At 42.4% G+C, this 15,744-nt stretch overlaps 1 protein-coding gene across 3 annotated transcripts in view; it reads right to left on the reverse strand.

The window, feature by feature from the left end:
- Window positions 1-12,831: 12,831 nt before the first annotated feature.
- The window catches only part of SLC11A2 (solute carrier family 11 member 2), a 61,136-nt gene continuing 58,223 nt past the window's right edge, over window positions 12,832-15,744 (reverse strand). For all 3 annotated transcript variants that reach the window (XM_035103090.2, XM_035103098.2, XM_035103106.2), the window contains one exon: window positions 12,832-15,726. In XM_035103090.2, coding sequence (XP_034958981.1) covers window positions 15,649-15,726 — 78 coding nt within the window. In that variant the 3' untranslated portion in view covers window positions 12,832-15,648. The remainder of the gene's footprint in view (window positions 15,727-15,744) is intronic.

Consider the following 15,744-nt stretch of genomic DNA (forward strand, 5'->3'; position numbering starts at 1 on the left):
CCTCAGGTTGCTAGGAAATAATGATATTAACTGTAGTGTGTGGTAACAATTCTTTTAAAAAAATCAGCATCATTAAAAACCATTTAAGAAAACAAGCAACAGAAACGCCATTGGTGGTGGCCACTTCTATCTAGGTCTAGGACTTCCCGGCTAGACGCAAATATGCCCAGTATACAATTCCCGTTGCAATACCATCATTAGCTCACTTGATGCTTTTAAGTTCAGCAAATCGCTCTTTAAGGGTTTAGCTTCAGGGCTCTGGGGCAATTGATTTGACAATAGGGTGTTTCTGAACATGCACAGAGACCTGCTCCTCCAATGTGTGGAGATTATGTGGACAGAACTACCAGATTACATGACCTGGTTTTCTTTAAGTGCAATTAAGCAATCTTCCATTTTATAAGAATAAATAAAATAAAAACACGAGATAGTATATTGGGCAGTACTGTATGCCCCCATCAGTTGTACCAACAGGCTAAAAACAGTTTCTATCCGTGGGCTGTTAGGCTGCTGAACGGAAAATAATATAGTGCAACTGACTTTCGGGGTTGGTGTGTTGTGCGACAAGCACACAGAGTGCAACGGGATTGAGTGTTTTTTTTGGGGGGGGAGAAAGGCTCGGTTAATTTCATTGTACACAGGTTGTACATTGAAACAAAATTTAAAAATTCCTTCCAGCAGCACCTTAAAGACCAACTAAGTTTTTTATTGTACATTGTACATTGACAGTAAAGGTATTGTTATTATTATGGCTTAGAAATCTGCTTTATATAAAGTCAGACCATGAGCCCTAGTCCAGTATTTTCTATGCTGAATGGGGGTGTGTGTGTTTTCAGACAGGAGATGATGAGGGCTGAAGGAGGGGCTTTTTGCATGCAAAGTATGTACTCTGCCATTATTATTATTATTATTATTATTATTATTATTATTATTATATTTCTAACTGCCCTTCATCCAAGATCACAGGGCGGTTTACAATATAAAAACACAAAAATACATAACATAGTAATGAACAAAAACAGCACCCTTCCTGAGTGTTTAAAAGGCCATAGGTAGTTTAATTAGCCAAAGACCTGGGAGAAGAGGCATAGCTGCCAAGTCCGGATCGTAAAGATCCGGGATCGGCAGCGCGCACACGACCGGAAGTTGCGTGACGCAACTTCCGGTGGCGCTTCGCCCTTCTATGGGCACCAGAAATTGGCGGCGCCAGCACCGGAAGTCGCTTATGCGCATGACCGGAAACACGTAAAAGCGACTTCCGGCGCCGCCATTTTCTGATGCCCATAGAAGGGCGAAGCGCCACCGGAAGTCGCGTCACGCAACTTCCGGTCATGCGCGGAAGCGACTTCCGGCGCCGGCGCCACCATTTTCTGGTGCCCATAGAAGGGCAAAGCGGCACCAGAAAAATGGCCGCCAGGAAGAATCGAATGTAAGGGACAATGCCGGGATTCTCTGCCAAACGGGAGACCGCCGGAAACGGTGAGAAAAAAAGGGGTTTTCCCGGTGGATACGGGATACTTGGCAGCTATGGAGAAGAGGAATGTTTTTGCCTGGTTGAGATGGGTACCAACCATACGGAAACGGTTGTAAAATGAATGTAACATACCTAATCTCTGAAAGCCCCAGAGCCCTCTTGTACCTCTCACCTGCTTTTGGCTAGTGGGAAGCAGTGTTTCTGTATAGTAGTTGGTGCAATCCAGTTGCAGTTGTGGGCAGGATTCAGTGTATTTTAACAGTTGGACACAGGGGATTTCAGCACCTGCCAAAATGGGGTGATGTTCTGGTTGTACTCGCCACCCATGCCACAGTGTGTCAGGTTTTCTGGTAGGCCGGAGTCGCTATAGAGAGATGCTGAGATGGGGATTCAAGAATATGCTACTCATTTGTGCATAAAATAGAAACGGCGATGTAATAAACCAAAGAAGAAATTACTTGTAGGATCTGGTGTCAAAAATGGGAGCTACTGTATTTACATTTATTTGGCATATTGATAAAACAACGAATTGGTGGAACTTGTTCTTCATTCTAATTACTGTGTGGACACATACACCAGGCAGAAATGGAATGTAAACACAGGGTTTTTCTCTCAGCTGAGACAGGCAGATCCTATGCATGTTTACTCAAAAGGAATAACAGTGATGATTTGGGCAAGTGGATGTTCTGAGATTAATATTGTTATGTTTGCATAATCATTTACCCAAAGTACTCTACTGATTCAGAATGTCTTTTCCTCAGTAATCACAAGCCTGTCCTATGTGAATATTAACTAGATATTACAATACAGAAGACAGTAACTGTAAAGCTCTCACATACACTGGATCTTATTTGCTGATCAGATTGTAGGATCTATAAAAGCAACAGCATGCTGTACAGTCAAAAAAGAAAGACAGAAGGTGGCATTTTATAACAGCAATCTTTACAGGCAGACTGTTAAGCATGTGAAATTAGAGGAAATTGGTAATTTCCGTAGTATGCAGTAAAAGCTGATAAAACACATCAGTACCCCAATTCCGGGACACAGGTGGCACTGTGGGTTTAACCACAGAGCCTAGGACTTGCCAATCAGAAGGTCGGCGGTTCGAATCCCTGCAACAGGGTGAGCTCCCATTGCTCAGTCCCAGCTCCTGCCAACCTAGCGGTTCGAAAGCACCTCAAAGTGCAAGTAGATAAATAGGTACCGCTCCGGCGGGAAGGTAAACGCCGTTTCCGTATGCTGCTCTGGTTCGCCAGAAGTGGCTTTGTCATGCTGGCCGCATGACCTGGAAGCTGTACGCCGGCTCCCTCAGCCAATAATGTGAGATGAGCGCTGCAACCCCAGAGTCGGTTACGACTGGATCTAATGGTCAGGGGTCCCTTTACCTTTACCCCAATTCCAGGTGTTTCAACAGTTGTTTTTAAATTACAAATACCACTGATTTAGCAAAGAACTGTTTGCTTGGGGAATAATAAAAAGACTAGCGTGTAGTCTTTAAAGGCTTCCATGTTGCTTCAGTTGGAAACAGTTCCAATTTAATGCAGGCTCTTGGGAATCTGAGAAACTACTGATGTTTTCCCCCCATAGTAGAATTATACCCAGAAATGATTTGATGAAATGTTATGGCCTACTTCATGCATAAAGAGAACTTCTGCTCATTAAGCCAATGACAGTAGATATTTTCTGCCCTTGTGCCTGCTTCTAGGAACATTTATGAAACTAACAAAGCTTACAGAACCTGGGAAAAGAACCTTATTAGAACAGAGTTTTACCAGATGTTGCCTTCAAACGATCTATAATTGTATTTGTCTCTCATTACCGACAGCAGCCTCAGCCTGCCATAGAAGATCCTCTCTCTTTTTGAGATCACAGAGTCGATGGACAGTTAATGCATCAGCAGCAAAGGTAACTCAACATCTTGAATTCTTGCTTATTTTCCGTATTTCTAACAAAACTCAAGATAGATCGCTGTATCTCAGGTAAAATGAGTGGCATTAGTTAAAAATATGGGAGGTCCTCATAGAGCGCCCAGTTTAACTGAATCCTATTTGCACAATGGATTCATTTTTAAAATGATATGGAAGAGGGCTTCACTACTGAAGTGTTTTTATCTTCATGTAGGTATGAAATACATTTTATATATACTCTCTCCAGCTTTTGGATGAGATCGAAAGACTGCAAACAATTTCAGAGAAGGGCAATAGGATTTAATTTGGAAAAATGAAATAAAATTTTAAGGAACTCAGTGGGCTCTGTTTAGATTATGGAAGCTAAAAGATTGTGGGATTTTAGTAGGCAGGAAAAGGTTTCTGAGATTCAGTTGCTCTTGAATGTTGCAGAAAAGGTATAGAAGCTGGCAAAGAACTAAAGTTATATGGATTCACTCTTAATAGTAAGGGTTGTTTAATTAGCAAAGGTGCTATTTGTAGATCAATTACCGTATGTTGGGTAGCCTCTACATTGAGATTACCGTAGGCATCTACTTGAAATGAAAAATGTATTCTATACCTTTGTATGGTTATGCAGAGTGTTGCATACAAAACTATATCATGTATATGAAATGATTAGCTAGTGGATTAAGAAAGTCAGAGTGTTGTGTTCAGAGACTAAGATCAGATTTAAATCCCTGCTGAGTGATAAGGCTAATTGGGTGACCATTGTCCAGGAACTCTCTTAGCCTGAGACTGTATTTTTTGAGAATTTTAAGGAAAAACCATCTTCCACAAAAGCTGCTGCTTGCCTTCTATCACTGTGCCATACAGAGCGTGCTCACATACGGTTTATGTGTGTGGTACGGAAGCTGTACTTCTCAGGACAGAGAGCATTATTGGCTGCTCACTCACCACCTTAGAACAAATCTACACCACCAGGTGCCATAGAAAAGCACTAGACATATCAAGAGATCCAACGCACCCTGGTCACCATTTATTTGAGCTCCTGCCATCGGGACGGAGATATAGAACAATGCAGGCAAGAATGAGCCGTCTCAGGAACAGTTTCTTCTCTAGAGCGATTTTGGCCTTAAATGGAAAGACTGGACCTTGAAGTCATCTTATTTTACTTGTTATTTTGTATATTTACTGTTTTTAATTAGGTTTTTATAATTTGGATTATGTGGAATGCTTTATCAGAGTGGATGTAGCAACCGAGTAACTTCGTTGTTCCCGCAAGGGGACAATGACAATAAAGATATCTTATCTTATCTTATCTTATCTTATTTCATAGGATTATTTTGAGAATAATGTGGGTGGAGGAGCTACCCTAAGCTCCTTGGGGGAAGCATCAGATAAAGATTTAATAAAAAGAACAGCTAAACTACAGTCACTGTTTATGACACTGCTAAAATATTATGCCTTGTGCTATAGATCAACTGGCTTTCATTTTTAAGAAAAATAAGAGCCAGTTTGAAGATAGGAAATGTTTAAGTGGGTGCTGATGGAAAAAACATATATTGCTGTTGATTAGAATTCCCCCCCCACAAAACTCCAAATGTTCCACAAAATGGTACCAGTATTTAACCATCAGTGTTGTACAGGTTGCAGAGTTATTCTGCAGCAACATACATCCAATAAGTTCACCCATATAAGTTAAGAGAGGCACAGAAGAAAAGAGAGAAAGGGGGGAAATAATAAGAGAGTTTATTATCAGATTATTCCTAAAAGAACACATGGCTAACTTTCATTCTGTACCTTATCATTCCAGTACTGGATGAACAAGCTCAATTTCTGCATGAATAAATCATTTTGTTGTTGAACCTCTTTAGTTCTTACAATATTGGTGGGTTTGACCATATAAGCCTAAATCATTAAGAACCAATCCTCAACAGATAGCATGAATGAATGGGCCATATGACTTCATATGACCTCATAAGGTCCCATCCTACATGGTAACTCAAAAACACAACTCTCACATATAGGTTCATTGTCTAAGAACCGCTCAGTAGTAAAATAGCACCAGGCAGCCAGCACAGGTCAGGGAGCATGGAGAGAAGCTGGTTGTTGTGGAGAACCCAGAGCTTGGTTGGCCTATGAAATGAAATACTAGTAGAGCAGGCATCTCCAAACTTCGGCCCTCCAGATGTTTTGGACTACAATTCCCATTATCCCTGACCACTGGTCCTGTTAGCTAGGGATCATCAGAGTTGTAGGCCAAAACATCTGGAGGGCCGCAGTTTGGGGATGCCTGTTGTTGTTTAGTCGTGTCCGACTCTTCGTGACCCCATGGACCATAGCACGCCAGGCCCTCCTGTCTTGCACTGCCTCCCACAGTTTGGTCAAACTCACGTTCGTAGCTTCGAGAACACTGTCCAACCATCTTGTCCTCTGTGGGGATGCCTGTACTAGAGTATAAAAAGAAGTTTTACTTGAAATAAAATGCACCACAGCCAGTCCTTCAGTATGCTTCCTTTCAGCTGCCATAACCAGAACATCTCTAATCAGTAATGCTTTCCCAATAAATGTTCTTATTTCTCTGCACTTATTTTTGTTTTCAGACGTGAGAAATGTCTTCTGATGAGTCCTGGACGCCAGCTGAAGATGACAGTCAAGCATCAAAACTAGCTAGGAAATCCAGAGATGCCCCCTTTGTTCCCATAGGTGAGTTGAACCCTTCAGCAATTTCGAGTCCATGTTGTACAGTGGGTAGTGTGTTTGGATTTGCTGCGGAGAGACCCGTCAGAGTTTGAATCCCCACTCAGCAGTCTGTCTCCCTGGGTCACACACAAACGCAGCCTAATTTACCTTGCAGCCTTGTTGTGAGGGTATATACACCCTCATGTATGCCATCTGCAGTTCTTTAGAATAAGGGTGGGATAGAACTCTGAAACCCCTTCATGGATCAATGCCTTGTTGTGGCGAAGGGGCTTAAATAACTCAGAGAAGCTATGAGCTATGCCATGCAGGGCCACCCAAGATGGACAGGTCATAGTGGAGAGTTTTGACTAAACGTGATCCACCTGGAGAAGGAACTGGCAAGCCACTCCAGTATCCCTGCCAAGAAAACTCCATGCACAAAGACAACAGGCATATAAAACAACAGAACTCTGAAAACTCAATAAATTGGTGGTAGTGGTCAGTTTTTGGGTTATGGCTTCAAATGCTGCTGTGCCAGGAATAACGATATAGCTACCGTAAGAGGGATATGGAGATAGTCACTCCAGTCAGCGACTAAATTCCATCTGCTATATCTGGTTCCTATATCTGTTGAGTTGCTAACTCTTGCTCTGCTTTGCTGCATTGTTTTGTATTATATTACTGCTTTAAATTGGCAATTTTTGCAGTTTGATGAAAATGTGGGGTACCCCCGCCCTCTGTGTGTGTGTGCATAAATTGTTTTCTTCCAGTTTTGCTGTATCTTGTGTACAGATTAGTCTGCTCTGCTGGATTATAGCTCTCTGCTGCCTTGGCGACCATCCATAAGGTAGCACACCTCAGACTGGAAATTGGAGAACTGAATGGTCTTCAAGAATATAGAAGTTGGATGCTCTTGGTGCAGCCTTATCAGCTACTAAGGGTCCTTTAAGTTGCACCCAGGCAGGACAGAGATAGTCAAAACGACACCGGGGTTAAGTTCCAGAGAAAGAATTTAATTTCTTATTAATAAGAGACTCAAGGTGGTCAGCCACGACAAGAGTAAAGAAACACAAATTGCAAAGCTCCCTTATACCCTTCTTTTGGGCTCTTTCCCCCTCCCTGTAAATGTGCGCACGCAAGGGGGTCACTAGTACACGTCCTGTGCGTAAACACATGCTGGCTTAGGCAGGGGTAACATAAACAGGGCTATAAGGGACAATGGTGATTTATGCATCTTCCCCCCTCCTTCACATCGTCTATGCATATTGTCAATTACTGTCGAATTCATATCTCTGGGTGTAGACTCTAAACACATGCTGGCTGCCTTCAGTTTACGCGTCAAACTAGCAACTTCCAGCAGCCTTGAGTAAGAGGCTACGCGTCAGGCATAGCAGCTGATAAGCCCTTCTGTGTTCCAGACAGGGCCAGCTCATCTGGCCTTGATAGCTTAGCATTCTGCCTGGCTTCCCCTTTGGCACACAGAGGCATAGAGGCAACGAAAAAGCATTTTACGCAAGACATCCCAGGGCTACAGCCTATACAGTCAGAATTCATACAATGCAAGCAATGCAAACTATAGGATCAGATCTAGCTCAATAATACAATTAGCAAATCACTCTCTACATTGGTATAAGAAACAGGCAGGAAAGACATTGTGGCTCCATATTCCATGCCATAGATTTAATAACATCCTTTTTAAAAAGTCAGTGTATTGGCTTCCGGTTGACCACGCCATCTTGCTCAGACGGGGGTCCGCACAGCGGAGCGGACCTCGGCGCTTCAGAGGTGGAGGGAATCGTTCCAGCGAAACGAAACCTCCTTAAAAGCCCCAAATCGTGCTTTTTGGGGACAGATTTTGCCTGGCGGCGCCAAAAGCGGGCTCTCTCCTCCCCGGATCGGCTTTGTTTAAGCCCCCGAGAGCGAGGAGGTGAACCGCGGCGGACAGGCTGACATTGCTGCTCTGAGAGTGCGAAGCTGCGAGTCTGGGAAGTGGAGGTGGCCAATTCTTCAAAGAACATTCAGCAAATGAATAGACTGTGAGTAATTTGGATTCTTTGGAATGTAAATTAAGGCAACAATTTGGACCTGGGAGAGAGGGGAAAAGAGGAAGCCACCCCCCCCCCCACGGTAACATAAGAGACAGTAAACAGAAACCCGAAGCCGTAAACAGAAGATTTTAACTTAAAAGGATTCCTCAAAGGCATCAAAGAGAATCTCCCCTAAATGCAGGGTAAAAGGGGAGAGAGACTGTTGTGATTGCCCTGCAGAATGAAGTTAAGACTAAGAAAGACCTTTCTTTTTCTCGGGAGCCGGCAGCCCAGAAAACCCAGTGAGCTGACCAGGATTTATAGTTAAATTTTATTTCTATCTTTATCTCTGGACTTTTTGGGAATTTTTTTTTTGGTTTATATGCTTTTGAAATGTGAGTTCGAACTTTATTTTTAAGAATGCAGCCAGCTTGTTAAAATGGAGTCGAGAAAATAGACTGCGATCATATTCCACCCCATGTGACAAGTTTTGACCTTGACAGGACTGAACTATGTCAACAAAAAGGTATCCGCCTGAGTTTCAGCGGACTGTTTTGACCTTAATGTGGGAAACAAGAATAGAACTATGTCAAGAGGAGACACAACGGCTAGTGTTACAGCAACAATTCCAGATTGTGATGACAGAATATGATTTCCTAGAAGATGAAGCTTTTGAAACTGAAGAAGATGAATGTGAGAATGACAATGATGACGACTGTGATGATTTAACACAAAATGAAGCCCATCACGAAAAAAATGATGATTTTACTCTACAAAAAGTTGGATGGAGTGCCTCCCCTTCGAGGGGGGCACGACTGGATTTACTGGAACTCCAGAATGACCACAGGGAAGAAGGAAAAATTAAGCAGAGAAGAGAAGAAGCTCAGGGGTCTGATATGGAGGCCTGGATGGCAAAAGACTGCAAACAGGGGGTGGGGTGAAGGGAAAGTGAAGTGGTGATTGTAAGGATGGGTTAATAGGACTATAACTGGACTGCTGACTATGGAACTTGCTGGATTGGAGGGGTGGAGCAGGTACTCGGGGGGAGTAAGGTTAGTTTGGGAATAGTTATAGGTTTAAAAAGTGAATTGATTCTGGAAAAAGGTGAAAATATGGAGGCCTATAGAGGGGTAAAAATTAGGCACGGGAAGAAAAAATGGGAGTTTGATTTCTCAGTGATTGGACAATAGGCGAAAATGATAATAGTTTAAAAGTGGTATAAGATATAAAGGTGTATGTTATAAAATATGAACTATGAAACTGTTGAAGATGATAAATAAGGGAGGAAAACCGGGGAAGGGTGGGAGGGTGGGGAAGCCCACAAAATATGGTTTAACAATTATGAATTTAACAATTATGATGAATTTTTTTTTTTGTCTTTTTTCCTTTTTGTCTTTTTTTTTTCCTCTTCTCTTTTTTCTCTTTTTCTCTTTTTGTATTTTCTTTTTTTTTTTGGTATGACAATAGATGGTTGGATGGATGAACTCCTGCGTACTGCCCTGGTTCACTGGAGCTCCCTGGTGGCAGGGGGGGGCTTGGGGGGCAGGGGAGGGGGAGGAGGACAGAAACCCAATCATAAAATGGACCACTTCTGACTGATCACCTGCGTGGGATACTTCTGTGGCAGGGGAGGACCCATGGAGGGGGGTGGGAAGAAGGTGGAAAAGGTGTTTATGTATGTACCATCTTTTGTAATTTGTAAAAACCAATAAAAATTATGTTAAAAAAAAAAAAAAAGTCAGTGTATTTTAAACAGACAAGTGAATGACATTTCTTTTCTTCCTTTCTTTGCTATTAAGATTTCCTTTAAAAATGTGCCCACACTGAGAGAGGCTAGCAGAAGCCTTGCAAACTGTCACAGTTTCACCCATCAACCTTCATTAGTCTTCCTTCCCATTTATCAGCTCCAGCTGAACTGCATCAGGCCAGGTGCCTTTCCAGAATTTAAAGTGATTTGTACATGCAATGCCCACGAACACAGGCTAATTTGTATGCGCTGTTGCCAATTAAGCTGGCTGCAGGGACAGTGCTTGCCTCCCACAGACCAGGTTTGCAGTGAAAAGATAAAAAAAATGTCATTATATTGAATTTACGCATCAAACAAAGAGAAACAAAAAGAAAATTTACATCACCTGACAAATCTCCCAAAACCAAACTGTTCAGGAGATAAAGCTTAACACATCTGGATGTCACTTCAGAGCAATATTTTTTTATTATTAGTTTGGATTCAGGGAGAGTTGTTATGGTTACCATGAATGGCCCTGGGAATCAAAATCCTAGCCTTCACCCCAGAAAATGAAACTTCCTGTTGGAAGAAAATGAGCTATCACTTACCAATCATTGCTTTAAACAACATTTTGATTCAGAAGGGGGTCTATTTTTAAAATGTGTACACAACATGGTTTGTTTACCACATCTGCACCCAATTCTTGGTCCAAGGAGCGGAGGGTGGCATACATGGGCTTTATATTCACAACCTTTTAATCTGGGTAGAATGAGAACTAGTGACTAACTCACTTAGCTTACAGGGACATTAACCCAGCAGCCCAGTCTGGGTTGAGCACTCCACTAGTTCATCAGGGAGGAACCCAGGAAAGCAAACCAGGCCATGCAAAATGACTATGTGTGTGTGATTTCAACTGACAAAGCCTCTTTTGGCTCCTTGAGGCGGTCCATTGCATCATCATCATTTTTTTAAAAAAAAGTATTAAAACCCAATGTGGTGACAGCCACTGCTTTAGATGCCTTTAAGGGAGAGATTCCTGCATGAATAGGAATTGTTGAGACAATGGGCGGGGCGGGGCTGTTGGCTTCATGTCCTCCTGGTACAGTGGTACCTCTACTTACGAATTTAATGCGTTCCGAACGCACATATGTAAGTCGAAAAAGTTTGTAAGTCGAATCCCATAGGAATGCATTGGGAGAAAAAATTCGTAAGTCGAAGAAACCCTATCTAAAAATTTGTAAGTAGAAAAAAATCTATCTAAACCGCATCCAAGATGGTGAACGGAGCTCCGTTCGTAAGTAGAAACATTCGTAAGTAGAGTTACTCGTAAGTAGAGGTACCACTGTATACTCCCCAAAGGCATCTGGCTGGTCTCTGTTAGGAAGAGAATGTTGAATTACATGGAGCCTTAACCTGATCCAGCAAGGCAACGCTGGTGCTCAATGCTGAACTTCACCCCTCTCTTTAATATCCAGGTCTGGCAGGCTGCTTTGCTGTAGTGGGCTATGGCCTTTACAAGCTGAAGCACAGAGGAAGCCAAAAAATGTCAGTCCACCTCATCCACATGAGAGTTGCAGCCCAAAGCTTTGTTGTAGGTGCAATAACAATAGGTAAGAGAACATGCTGTGATCAGTGCCCTTTTGTTAAGTGCGTAATCTCCCCGCTGTCCAGTTTAGCTTCTGATGCCATGTCTCTCCCTACCCCCCCCAAACCACACCAAGCCAAGAGTCTAAAGGTTCCCCACTACACCCACCTGTCAATCAGCTGATGTCACTGGGTGATGCCAACTGATAGGTGGGATCCAATCCTGCCGGGTGCTGCTTTTCTAGTGTGTTTCCTGCAGGGAATGTGCTAAGAAAGCAGAACTCTTCCCCCTTGCGCCAGTTGGGCACAGCCACCCATCTATTAATCACCTGATTGCCATCATGGTGTCAGGTGATTGACAGATGGGTTGGCCCACTCACCTGTCAACATTGGCCGATGGGGTGGGTAAAGATCTGGCTCATGGGGCCAAAAACGTTCCCCAGCAGGCTGTAGTGAGTAAATAGGCAGCACTGTAGTTTTTGATTCAAAGCCCTAAGCTTTTGTTGTTGAGTCATCACCAGGCAACAGATCCATCTACCTGTGCTAAGATAGCAAATGTGACCTTATTTCTGTTCAATATAACAATTGCTGGATGATATTGAAGCAGCCATTGCTAACTAATACATTTGCTTTCTTTTCTTAGGAGTTTTATATTCCATGTATACAGATTACATGAAACGTCCGGGCACCAGTGGACCAAACAAATGATCATCATCATCAAAGCAAAGAGGAAGGGCAAAGCATTTGATTCAGTATTATTTTATAAAAAACTTTTATGTATGTGTTTTTAGAATGTATTCCAAGTATGCCGCCAGGATTCCCACCACCCTCCCCATTTATTAAAGCAGCTTCTATATGCTAAAGACAAGCTCTGCACTGGGCATCCAGATCTGAGTCAACTTTGCAGCTTTTTCCTGGTTCGAGTTGAACAATCGCTCTCAAGGTTCAGACGTGTGTCCGGCTTTTAGAAACACCAGCAGCTAAGCCCCCTTAACGTGGCTAATGTCTGGGCATAGGAAGCTGCGTGATACAGAGTCAGACCGCTGGTTTGTCTTCCCAGCCTCTACTCTGGCAGCTCCTCCCAAAGGCATCGGCCAGTGGGCTCCCTCCTCCCTGAGTTCTTTTGGATAATGTCTGGAACTGAGCTTGCGATTTCATGTACACTATGCATGTAGCAGGAAGTGTGATAAAACGGTCACCTATTTGGGCTCAGTGGTTTTTCCACATTGCCTACAATAGCATTTTGTATAAATTAGGCCTTACTCATTTTTTCCCTTCCCAAGTACCGTAGCAACATTCTATTCCTTAAGCAGCGTCAACAGAATTATTTTACTTCTACTTCCCCCCGCTGTAATTGTTCCTGCAGCAGTGTCTCCTTGCTTTCGAAGTCAGAAGACAAAGAAGGGCTGATGAAATCAGATAACAAGATTAGAAACCAGAAAGGCAGTGTATAGTTGACATATTTACTTGAAAACCCGGACCTCTGTTGAAACAAATAATGATCAGTACATTTAATATAAATTAGTGCCAAATATAAAACAAGAATACCAAATATACTTCTGAATTCCTCTTACTTAGGAATCACAAGTTGTGAGAGTACTGTTGTACTCAAGTTCTACTTGTGCTTCCCATAGGCATCTGGCTGAGGATGCTGAACTAGATGGCCCTTTGACCTGATCCAGCAGGGCTTGCCTTGAAACCTGAATGGGTTTTGTAACAGAGCACAGATTGCATATATACCATTCAGCAGAAACTGGCCTTGTCTTGTAACACAACTGCAGATATTTAGTGCATCCTGAGTGGAAGATAACATGTGACATTTTTAGAACAGAAGCCTTCTCACCATGTTTGGTTCAAACATATCTATTTTGGCCAAGTTCAGTGGGACACTCTTCTTGTGCTCAAGTTTGTTTGTGTGTGTGAGTGTGGCATGTTTTTGATGCACACACACCATCCAATTTAAGGTAGGAAGCAAAGCAACACCTGATTCTACGCATCCTTACTCAAAATCAAGTCCCACTGAGTTGAATGCGGCTTACTAGCAAGTTGATTATGCAGAGAATTCAGAACAGCTTCAAACTTGATTAAATACTGGCATTTTCTGCAGATACTGCATATGTGTCTGTTTCTGTGAGCACAAGGGCTAGAAACTTGGGGAAAACTTCAGGGATAAAACTTAAGCAACAGGTAGGTACCATCTTCTGTTCATACAATGAACAACTCTACTCAAATATCGAGGATTGCCTGAAACCTTGACAGAGCACTGCAAGGCCTGAACTAAATTTGCATCACTTCTATATTGGCTTTGGATTACAATGTAAGCTGCGAATGAATGTGCTGTTAAATTAACCGGGTAAAATGTCACACTAATACAGGGGGGGAAACGACCCTTAATTTGCTGTAAATTAAAAACACACACTTACCAGCAGCAGAGTAAATGACACAAGCTGCAACTCTTTATGAAACTGTTAATTTCAAGATTTACCTAATAAACCAGACGTGACATATTAAGCTAAAAGTATGTGCAGTGTGAGTTAAACCAGTCAGATGATGTGAGATTTTGCCAGCCGTCTCATCCTAACAACTCTGTACCAAATTGAGCAGTAGTCAAAAGGAAAGAAAGGATCTCTTGTTACGCTGTATGGCACCCTGTACGATGATGGTGCTGTAAAAATATGTAAAAATATTCATAGGGTCAGGCAGAAGGAGGAGGAGTTGCAGGCTAGAGTTCTTTTGCTTCTCGAAAATGAAAAAAGAAAAGAAAGCTGTTATACTTGAATCTCATGGACTTAAGTCTTGCAATCGCAGCTCTGCACATAGAACAATTTTCCCGAGCCACAAGGAAAATTCAATTACAGTGGTGCCTCGCCAGACGAATGCCCTGTAAGACGAATTTTTCGCTTAACAAAGAGATTTTACGAGCGGAGGTTGCCTCGCAAGATGAATTCGTTTTGTGAAAAATTCGTCTAGCGAATCGCGGTTTCCCATAGGAATGCATTGAAATTCAATTAATGCGTTCCTATGGGATTTGCTAGACGAATTTTTCGCAAAATGAAACGAACTCACACCACTGTACAGTGGTGCCTCACTAGATGAATTTAATTTGTTATGTGAGTCAATTCGTTTTGCAAAAAATCCGTCTAGCGAATCCCATAGGAATGCATTGATTTTTTTTTTGCCCACAGGAACGCATTAATTGAATTTCAATGCATTCCTATGGGAAACCGTGATTCGCTAGACGAATTTTTCACAAAACGAATCCGTTTTGCGAGGCAACCTCCGCTCGGAAAATCTCTTCGTTAAGCGAAAAATTAGTCTTACAGGGCATTCGTCTAGCGAGGCACCACTGTGTGTTAGTTTCCTAATCCGATCGCAAGAAGGACCATGGGGATAGCCAGGCTGGTTGTACTCTGTGTCAAACAAAAACCCAAATTCTCCATCTGGAATAGTGAACCTGCTAGATTTCATTTGGACTCCTTGGTAACAGGATAGTATGGAGGGTAAAATGCCAAGAAGGATATTTCTCAACTTTCAGAAAAGACACTTGTCAGTTTTCCAGAAATTGAGGGGTGTGTGATCATTTCTCCCTTAGGAAAGACAGTGATCTGCATCAAGTGGAAATCAAATTACCAGTACCTTCACTGTAGTTACGGTATATGTTTCAAGTATGGGCCACTGTCAAATACCTGTAAAGCAAGTAAGGGCTTTCAAAAGTGAAAATGACAGACAGGACAGGGCTATGGAACTCTCTGTCTGCTATTGCTAGACCCTGCCTCCAAATAAACAAGTTTGGCACATTTCTCCCAATTTGAGGCCAGCAGTAAGATCTTACTAGGCCAGTGGTTGAATGAAGAGTTTAGTACCCTCCTCCCACTAACTGCTTTTCAAATTTTAGTACCCACACCTCCAGTATTTTGAAGATGTTTGGTGGCAACCCACATTTCAAGATATGTGCCTGTCCATCACTATTACATACAATCTCAGCTTCGCAATGATTTAACCCAAGCTCTCTGCAGTCTTTTTTGTAACTTTTCTAGGTGACCTTAGGCACAGCTTCTAAAGAAGTCTATTTTCCAGTGTACCAGACGATCCTTAATAGCATAATTCCTTTTCCCTTGTGGTCCTCTCTCTCTCTCTTTTGAAGTTGCAAATTCTTGGATGTTTGCAGTAACACATCCGAACCAATCAAAACTTGGCTTAGGGCAGCATAGGAGGGCTCTGTGTTCTTCGCCTTTAAAGTCACATCCTTACTAGTTCGGAGGGGATTCATCTAATCGAGGCTTGGTCGGCATCAACATTGTTGAGGAGGAAGAGTTCTGGATGACCAGTGAGTCCCAGGTGATACTAGAGAAGGAAGAAGAG

This window comes from Zootoca vivipara, chromosome 2 (assembly GCF_963506605.1).
Source record: "Zootoca vivipara chromosome 2, rZooViv1.1, whole genome shotgun sequence".
NCBI classification, from domain to species: Eukaryota; Metazoa; Chordata; class Lepidosauria; order Squamata; family Lacertidae; genus Zootoca; species Zootoca vivipara.